This window comes from Morchella importuna (genome assembly GCF_003444635.1).
Source record: "Morchella importuna strain M04M26 chromosome Unknown Morimp01GS008, whole genome shotgun sequence".
Classification (NCBI taxonomy): domain Eukaryota; kingdom Fungi; phylum Ascomycota; class Pezizomycetes; order Pezizales; family Morchellaceae; genus Morchella; species Morchella importuna.
The window spans coordinates 196,759-206,909 of NW_025763405.1; the positions used below are offsets into that span (position 1 = coordinate 196,759).

At 49.2% G+C, this 10,151-nt stretch overlaps 2 protein-coding genes across 2 annotated transcripts; both read left to right on the forward strand.

Moving 5' to 3' along the window:
* Window positions 1–653: 653 nt before the first annotated feature.
* On the forward strand, window positions 654–1,040 carry LAJ45_03570 (uncharacterized protein; the record flags this gene model as incomplete). Its single annotated transcript, XM_046113155.1, has 1 exon — window positions 654–1,040. The coding sequence occupies one exon, from the start codon at window positions 654–656 to the stop codon at window positions 1,038–1,040; it is 387 nt and encodes a 128-aa protein (XP_045973448.1).
* A 1,657-nt stretch (window positions 1,041–2,697) lies between these two features.
* On the forward strand, window positions 2,698–3,158 carry LAJ45_03571 (uncharacterized protein; the record flags this gene model as incomplete). Its single annotated transcript, XM_046113156.1, has 2 exons — window positions 2,698–3,067; window positions 3,124–3,158. 2 exons carry the CDS (start codon window positions 2,698–2,700, stop codon window positions 3,156–3,158), a joined length of 405 nt encoding a protein of 134 aa, XP_045973449.1.
* Window positions 3,159–10,151: the final 6,993 nt, after the last annotated feature.

Below are 10,151 nucleotides of genomic sequence, written 5' to 3' on the forward strand. Positions count from 1 at the left end.
ATTTCTTAATTATGAAGCCGAAGACAGTTTGGCCACCGAACAGGTGGAGAGAGAAAGAGGACGCATATAGAGTTAGTAGAGGTAGACCGGATTATTTATTAGTTACTTTTCCTATCTCTTTATAAGTAGCGGTGGAGGCAGCAGGGTAGTTCTGGGGATATTGCCATAACTGTAAACTTGCATGCAGTTAATATGAATTAAACAAAAGAAAAAAAAGATAAAAAAAAGCCGAAGACAGTACTCAGATCAGTGTATGTCGAACACGATCAATTGGGCGTATCTTCATTTCACTCAATATTACTTGGGGCCGGAATGTTCCAAATATAAGAGGCAAATAAACAGCGAGCAGGAAAAGTGAAAACAGATGATATACGAAATAAGTCAAGAATTTTGCTATATATACCGGTATACACAAATCACGTGTATTCTTGATTTGAGCTGGCCAATTTCTTCTCTTGGCATCCAACCATCGGCCCTCGTTCTCTACAGAATCATATCTATTCCATAAAGTATGCGCAACAGACAATAACCAGTACGGCCGTCCCCCCAATCACACACCTTTAAAGTCTACCCAACCACGGAAAGCAGGTGAAATCGATAGGAAAAAGTATACAGACCCTGATAGAATAAGAGAACAACGCTCACAGTCACAGATGTCTCATCCCTCGTCCTCCGCCGGCGGCCCCAGTGACCCGAGAAGCCCGGCCGCCCGGCTGGCATACATCTCCGAATTGATCGCGCAAAGGGACGCCTGCGAGGCTGCCCTGTACGCGCAATGCGTGGCCATGGACATGTTCACGCGCGGGCTTCCCCCTGTCGTTGAGCAGTCCAAGCGGTTTGACATTTGGAAGAAGCGCGCGGAGACTATTGTGGACACCCTCGAGGAGTTTCATGAATCTCATGTGTTCGATGACTCTGCCCGAGGCGAGCGGCTTATCCAGAACGCAATGGGGCGGAAACAATGGGCAGAGAGCCTACTAGAAGATCCGAGGTCTCTTCAGTCTTGGGCGGAGAGCGAGTTAAAGAAGGTCAAACTTTAGATTACTTTACTTCAATATAAGATTTTCGAGCTCGGGAGTATGATCGGAAATGAGCAAGAGAAGCACGACAAGGAAAATGGGCTCGGAAGGGGGAGTAAACGAGCTTGAGAAGAGTAAGGCGAGTTGTTAGTCCTCTTCAGCTAGTGTACCCCGCTGGTTTCCGTTACTGACCTTCTAGGCAGTGGAAATTCATTTCGCTGAAGCCTGCCCGGGTGACGCTGTGTTGGAGGAATAAGATTCTAGCGGGTCCGTCAATGATTACTTAGGTGATGGTTAACCATCTCTGTAGATCTAGATATGAATAGAATCACTCCCCTATGCCCTTTAATGACTTCCCCAGTGCTATTGGAACTGTGAGCAAAATCACAGTCTTAGTTATGGATCCGGAAATGAACAGGGTGCGGGTGGACATGTCGCTCGCATGCATCCCCATGGGCAATCAACCGGCCAAGGTGTTTTTACTCCCATATTATTGTGAAAAACGTGAATATATGTAAAATGTTCCCGTGTATTTTATATACAAAGAATAAGAGGGGCACCAAATCTGAGTCTGTGATCATTTGGAACACCCGCTCATTGTAGTCGCCTCATCATTGGAAAACCGTACTTATATATAGGAATGGTGGCCAGAGGATATAAGAAAACTTTTTTTTTTCAGATTTTGGTAGTTTGTATTTACCAACGGGGGAAGGGCTAATCAGTCAGTAATACCCTGGGGTTGAGCGGCCAGCTTTGGATTGAGACCGGCAATGGGTGTGGATGAGTCCCGGGGTGGATCATTTGCAATTGGCTGTGTTTCGGTATTCGGAGGTGTTTAGTCATCTCCACCAGGTGTACCAAAGTTTGCCAAAACGTAGTAGACTATCTCGTGAAATTATGCAAGGATTCAAAATGTATTCGTCATGTCTCCAGATTTTGATGTTGGGGCTGGGCCCGGAAAGCGTGAGAATGAAAAGCAAATGCACGATAGCATCACTGTATGGAGAGATAGATCTCCTGGTAAATTCTCCCGAATATCATAGCACTCTTTGTGGGATGACCTTGAGTTGTTGTTTGGGGCGGTTATAAAGTTAGCTTTTGTTGATTTAAAGCTTTGACATAAAGAGACCACTCCAGATCTGCAGAGGTGGTAGATACTGCCAGATGCGGGAGGAACGGAATGTAAGGGAGCGAGCAGTACCAAGAGTTATATATTGGGATACCAAACTGGGCAGTAGTGTCACTATTCCTTTCTAAAGATTATAAAAGATAAATCCATATTCTAGGGTAGAGTGCACAAAATAATCGATTACCGATATCCGTTAAGATGAAGGATCTGGCAACTATCTTCTGCCGTTTTTTCATCTAATTCATTCATAGTATGCATGCAGCGTTGTGGCTATGGCAATGGGTTTTGTACCTGTGTTTTTAGCGGGGTAATTGATTGATGGCCCTGATCATGTGATTCACATATATATATGTATATATAAGCCTCCTTGGAACATGTCCCAACCCACTCCTCTCTCCCCATAAAAAATCAGAATTTTCACCACATTCATAATCAAGCACAAATTTCACAAGTAAGTATTTCATGTCGTGTCCCAAAGTATAATCATCCTTGCTAATATGTATCTCTATAGTGCCACCAATCACTGCCAACGCCGCCCTAATTGCTGCTATGGAAGAGCGCATGGCCTTGCATGAGCTCGATCTCGCAGATAACGAGGCAAAACTTGTGACATGCCGTCGTGACTTTGCCTGTGTAAACATGCATCATACCGTCTACCGTGCGAAACTTTGCCACCATGGGTATAACTTCCAGACAGGAACCACTCCACTTGGTGATAGAGAGACGTTCCCGATCGAAGAATTAGTGAGAACATTGGGTGATTTGGCATACGCGAAAAGGGGTCATCTCTACAGTCTGCACAATCTCGGCAGAATCAACAAGGACATCAGTTGGGACATCATGAAGCTTCGGGAGATGATTCTCGATTACAAGGGAATGATCGAGGAGGCTGAAAAGGAGCGGAGGAACAACGAGGAAGGTAAGATTAGCAGGTCCTCACTCTTCTTTTTACAGAGCTGTACTCATGAATGACAGCCGCCGCCGAGGAAAGCTCTCCTTCCGAACAATGAAATTAAGGCTTGTCTTGACGTAATGCGCGCCAGTCATCATAGCAGGGGGCCGAAATACAACACATCGAATGGTTGGATTGGATGGGGTTCTTTAGTTCTATTATATGCATAAAAGGTTATTCTCGTGGGTATTGTTTGGGGAAATGACCAGTGCTAAGCGATAATTCTGTAGCGTTTAAACTGATGATATTGTAAACCGGATTCCCTTGACTTGATGGTTGATGATACCCTCAAGTCTTCGGAGAATCAAGCCCTATTTATACATGTTGGAACCTATGCCAAGGCCCGCTTTCTAATACTAACTGATACAACGATAATAGAATAAGATAACGCTTCCGAAGATAACCCAGATAGAAAAGCGCCCCCGCATAGTCCCGTCCTCCATTCTAATTCCGACACGTAACCCCGAACCTTGCAATTGCCAGTCATCGGGCTGTACCATACTAATCCTGGACCTACTTCCCTAAGTAGAACAGCCTGCAGCCGTAAGCCCCGCTCCCTATTCTATTCCGGGTGAGACACCCAATAGTAAGCGTGCCGTCATGCTAGTATAGTACTAGTGTGGTAACACCGCGTGCCCCCACATTACCCGATACCTTTCTATGCTTGTCCTTGTTACCCGACCGTACTCGCATCACAACCCGTCACTCGTATTCCTCATTGTCCTAAGCCCCTAGGACAGTGTTCCGTAATTCCTGTAACACTACTCCCCCTTCCTAGACGTCGCCCTCGACCGTTAAAACCTTTCTATGATAAAAACCCTGTGGGAAAAGTCATAGAGTAGGGAAAGGTATCGAGCTTAGTCTCGCCTGTTCCGTTGTCGTTTATGAGCCCAGTCATTATTGATCGCTGGGGCTCGACTTCGCGTATGAGGTCGTATGTTCGAGGTTGGCTGGAAATTCTCGTCTGCCAATGCCTCCTGTGGCTCGGGTGTTGCCAGTCGCTTTCGTGTATTTTGTTTCCTGGTGGGGTCCGGGTCCTCGCGATAGGGTCGCAGCAGCATCTCGTGAAAGACGTCATGAACCTTCCATTCTACCGGAAGTTCCAGGCGGTACGCCCGATTGCCGACCACTGCTGAAACTACGAATGGTCCTGTAAACTTGTCTGACCATTTGGAGTATCCTCCTAGGTTTCGAGTATCCAACAAGACTTTTTGACCGATAGTGAACCGCTGTACTGCCGGTCCTGGCTTTGACGCCATCCTGTCGAAGGTCTTCTGTAGTGTATCTCTCGCTAACTCATGAGCCGTAATGATCTCATCCAAGTACTTGTTCCCGTTGGCGTCTAATCGTTCGATCTCTGCATCCGTAGGCCAATCCGTTCGAGGGTGGAAGCCATAATTGCAGTAGAACGGCGATTGCCCCGTCGACGTATGCTTCGCATTGTTGTAGGCGTATTCACAGATAGGTAACAGGTCCTTCCATTTCTTGCCTGTTCCTGCCGTATATGCCCGAATATAACCTTCCATGTGTTGGTTGGTCCGCTCTGTTTGGCCGTCGGTTTGGGGGTGGAATGAGGTGGAGAGTCTTCTACGAATCCCCAGTCTGTCCGTAATTGCCGCCCAGAATGCTGACACGAACTGCGTTCCTCTGTCTGAGACGATGCTCCTAGGAAGTCCGTGGAAACGCCAGATGTCTTTGACGAATGCGTTAGCGGTTTGTTCCGCGTTGATTCCCGTCATTGGAATGAAGTGAGCCATCTTCGTAAAACGGTCCACGACTACCAATACGTTGCGGAATCCTGATTTCTCCTTAGGCAATTCTACTACGAAATCCATTGAGATATCAGTCCAAGGTGTGGTGGCTAACTCTAGGGGTTGAGGGAGTGACAAGTGTCTCCGACGTTGCTTGGCTCTCTGGCATACATCGCAAGTCTTGACGAAGTTGGCTACATCCGTGGACATTCCTGGCCACCAGTAGTTCCTATCAATCAACTCGAGGGTTTTATCCCTTCCTAGATGCCCCGCTACGGGTCGATCATGATGTTCCTCAATGACCTGCTTGACCGCGTAGCCCGGTACTACCCATCGACCATCGTGGGTGGGGTCATTCGAATCAGGACTCCATTCAGTGGCAGGCTCTACCTTTACGATAGCGGCCTCCGGTGGTCCGAAGATCTCAAGGTTTGAATCAGGGAGGTGTTCATCCGGAACCATCCTCCGAACCCATTGTCCTTCCTGTTCATACCAACCCTGTAGTGGCTGAGGCAGCTCTACACTCGGTATGTCTTACCACTGATTCAACTGATTCCATTCCTCTTCGGGGTTCCCAATCACTTCAGACCCAGTTTCTACACTGGTCCGTGATTTTCTGACAAACTGTTCTGCGCTGAGTAGCTGTTTTACGGGCTGCTCACGCATTACTCCCCCTTCCATGGCGAACTCCGGACGCCTTGTGAGTGCATCTGGCTTGCCGTTCTTTTCGCCTGGTCGGTAATGGATCTTGAAGCGAAAAGGTGCTATCTTCTCGGCCCATCTGGCTTGTCTTCTCGACAACTACTTGGTCGTTGTGAAATACTGCAGGTTTTGGTGATCCGAATGTATCTGGATAGGGATGTCCGTCCCTTCCAGCCAATGTCTCCAAGTTAAGAGGGCAGAAACTATTGCGAGCATCTCCTTGTCGTAGATCTCATAGTTGACCTTTGCCTCGTTGAACTTGCGAGAGTGGTAAGCTACCGGATGTAGGATACCGTCCTCGAACACCTGGGAGAGTACTGCGGCCTCGGCCCAGTCACTCGCATCAGTCTCCACGATTGCTTCGCGGTGTTCGTCATAGTGTCGGAGTATTGGAGCAGACGTAAATCTCCTCTTGAGCTCGTTGAATGCATCCTGCTGTTCCCTGCCCCATTTCCATACGGAACCTTTCTTCAGGAGATCTGTCATAGGTCTGCAAACCTCAGAGTATCGGTGGATAAACCGTCTCAGGAAATTGGCGAATCCGAGGAAACACTGAAGTTCCTTGACTTTGGTTGGGGCTAACCAACCTTCGATTGCCTGAACCTTTTTAGGTGATACTCGGTTCCCTTTTCCTGATAGTATAAATCCCAGGAATTCTACCTCCTGTTGATACCATTCCGTTTTCTCGAGGTTTCCGTATAGATGGTGTCGTCGCAGTCGCTCCTAAACTTCTCGTACAAGAGTCGTATGCTCTTCTCTAGTCTTCGAATACATTAAAATGCCATCCAAGTAGACTACTACGCCTTGATCTAGAAGATCCTTGAATATGGTATTGACCGCGGCCTGAAACGACGCAGGAGCGTTGGTCAAGCCAAAAGGCATTACCCTATATTCGAAGAGGCCGTATTTCGTTCGGAAAGCGGTTTTCCATTCTTCGCCCTTAGCAATCCTAATCAGATTATAGCCATTTTTCAGGTCTATTTTCGTGAAGTAGAGTGCTCCTTTCGTTGCGTCGGCCAGCTCATTCATAAGCGGCAGTGATTAGCGGTTCTTGATCGTGATTCCATTCAAGCCGCGAAAGTCGACACATAACCGAAGCTTACCATTTGCTTTCGGAACGAACAGGACGGGTGCCGCTGCTGGGCTGGTGGAGGGGACTACTTTGCCGGAGGGCAGATGTTCGTCCAAATATTCCCGGAGTGCCTTGTCTTCAGGTGGGGAGAGCGAATAGATCGGTCCCCACGGCGGCTGCTTTCCTTCCATAAGAGGAATGGTATGATCCCATTCAGAGTGGTCAGGTAGTCGAGCGGCTCCTTCCTTGGAGAACACGTCGGCGTATTCCTGAACCTCCACCGGTATAGGACTAACGAGAGCCTCGTTTACCGATGCTCTTGCCCAAAAGGGGTGTTGCTCGATCCTCATCTGCTTCTTGGGTGACGCCCTCAACAGCCTGATGACCAGCTCTTCTGGGTCTTGGTCGTATATGTCCTCGACTGATACGAAGCATCCATTGACTATGCAGTTGTTGCTATGGAAGCTGACACTGTTGCGTCCCCACTGGATGGTTGGTTGATGCTCCTTGAGCCATCGATGTGGTACAACGAGGTCTTCTCCTGCAAACGAGCCAACCTCACAGGTGATAGCCCTGTCTAGATGGTTGCCGATGCGGAGGGTAAGGGGTTGAGTGATGTGGGTGCCGGAATTGGGCATAGGGGTACCGTCGGCCTGTCTGATGATGAGAGGCTTTGGTCGAGTTTGAGTGGGTATTTTTGCACGGTGGATGCAGTCCCAGGACATTATCCAGTCCTCTGTACCACTGTCTAAGAGTGCGTTGACTGTTGCGACATGTTTGGTGCTAGTTGCGGGGTGGTCCCAAGAGATCTCGATCTCGAGACGAGTTTCTTGTGTGTTGGAAGACATGTTTGTATGTTGGTCTGATAAAGGGTTTGTATTGGTTTCTTAGGTGTGGTTTTCGATGATTTTTTCGTCGTTGAGCGCGGGGTGAGGGGGTTTATATAGAGAGTTCGAGTGTTTGATGAAAGTCATGGTATAACACTTACGCACCCGGCGTTTTTCGGGGTGTAACCCCGTCCTCAGAGTGTGTGTAAAGAGAATTGAATTTCCGCGCGTGTAGAAAACAAATATAAAAGATCCCGTAGCCAACCGATAAGAATAACCATAATACATAAAATCCTGGTTTCCATAACCCAAAATAGAAAGAACCCGTAACGCAACATGAGATACGGAAAAATTAGAAATAACCAATCAATTTTGATCCTCCAAAGTTGTAATCCTTGCCCTAAATGCCTCATTCTGGGGGCCTAATTTCCGCTTCTTCTCACCCTCCCTTCCGTGGTCCTTTCCTCCGGAAGGATACCGTTTCCTCTTCAGGTCGGTTAACCTGACCTTACTCGTCGCCACGCAATCTTTCGCGAAGTGGTTATCTCTACCACAACGGAAACACTTTCCTCCCTTTTGCCACTTCTCTTTTTCGTCCTTGGTGACAGCTAAGTCATCCGATGCCTTGGAGTTGTGTGTTGGCATGGAGAAAGTTTTCCGAGGTGCGGAGTTGCGCGATTTTCGCCGTTCCGACTTTTCTTCACGAGGTTTCACGACATCCTTGCCACGTAAGATTTCCTTTCGGGCCTTCACCTCGTGATACTTTCGTCCGACCTTCCTAACCCAGGCTAGCCATTCCGCGAAATCTTCTGGTTCCTCGATCGCGTTTGAGAGGCGTTGTTCCAGCGAGGAGTTTATTCCTGTTAGGATCATGGATTTCATTACGATGGGTCCGACCTTCGCGTCCCATTCCAGATTCTGCATCTCGTTGATGTAGTCATCGATCATGCCAGTTTGACGGAGCTTATCCATCTTCTGCTTGGCCTGTTCCTGACTGGTCCGATTGCCGTATTGAATCCGTAATTCGTTTTTGAAATTTTCCCATGTCCCGATGCTGGGGTCTACTGATAGTCGCTCCACGAAGTTTCGCCAGAATTTTGCCGCACTCCCAGTAAGTTCCAGGGATGCCCACAGGATCTTGGTTTGGTCGTCCCACCGGACTTTCCTCTGAAGTTCAATTAAGACTTCCATTTGGTCGATCCAGTGTCGTACGTCTTCGTCGGCTTTTCCGGAGAAGGGGATTTTTGCCTGTTTTGGCGTATCTCCCAGGGTGGCGCGAGGGGGGTGCATGAGGTCTACCTCTTGCTGCCTATTACGGCGGTTTCTCTCCTCCCGTCTTCTCTGCCTTCGTTTGCGTGCTCGACGATCGTCCTCTGAATCAGAGGAGCTGGATGAGTCTGAGGGGGATGGATCTCGTGGTCTTGCGCGATTTCCGACATTGCCGTTGTTGCCGTTACCTCCGTTGCCTCCTTGCTCGCTTCGTTGGCTCCTTACCTCAGAGCGAGGGGGTACGGGAGGTTGGCTCCCTGATCCTTCCGGTCTTTCTCCGGAATTGCTAGGGGGGTTCTGTGGAGGTTGGGGGGGTACTACGCCTCCGCCTCCTGAGCCTTCGGGGGCTGCTGCCGTTCTATTGGCTGCTACCAGCATCTGCTCAATAATCTCCTCTAGGTTTTTCTTTGTACCTGCGAACTGGTCTTCTATCGCAGCTTGTCTGTCCCGTTCCATCCTTTCGAGGGCAGCCATAACCTCCGCGGGTATCTGCACAGGGCCATCTTTCGGGAGTTGTTGAACGAAGTTGGTCAGCGCATTTATGTGCTGATCCTGTCGCTCCTGCCTTTCCTGATGCGCCCTAGTTGCTTCGACGATCTGCCCGAGGACTTGACCGAGGGTGCTGGTAGCGGCGGTGGATTCCGCTCGTAGCTGAGCCATGACTTGGTTGAGCTGATTGTCTCGCTCGGCTCTGTCTCCAGCGAACTTGGTGTGGAGGTCCTCGACGACCTTGTTGGTATACTCCTGCTGCTGCCGGGTGAGTTCCCTGAGTATGGAGATATCCCGCACGTGCATGCTCAGTTCCTCGATCCCACGGCTGAGTTGCTGCACCACTGGGGCCCCTTGCCGCTGGACTTCTTGCCCAATGAGGTCGCCGAGGGGATTCTCCACCCGCGGTTCCTCTACGTCCATGTTGGTATCCTCGTCGTCGTCCATTACCCGAGGCACCGAGGGCCTCTGAGTAGAGGATCTCTCTCTGATGGGGGTGACGTATGGGGAGAACTCCCTGTGGTCTGCCTGCCGCCTCCTCACCTGCCCATATGATTCTTCCTGCCTCGTCGATGCGAAGAGGGAGCCTATCGGCACATCTCTCTCTTTCCTGTGGCGTCTCTTCGCCTGGGTTTCCAATATACCTCGATCTCTCAAGGCGATTGAACTCTCCATGTTGTAGTCTTCCTCCGACCGTTGCTGATGAGCCCTTGACATTGCTAAGTTGCTCGAGTTTGAGCTGTGGATGCCTTCTGCACCAGGGTTGAGCAATGAACCAGGGGGCTGGATGAGTAAGTCCGAAAGATCGTTGGGAGAGAATGATCTTGATCGGGAAGAGTTCTGGGTAGTTGAGGATTTTGGGGTCGTGTTCCTCGAAAGTAGCGGTAGTTCCTGCTTCTGCGAAGAAACCTGTGTAGTGGAGGTATCCGCAGTACAGATGT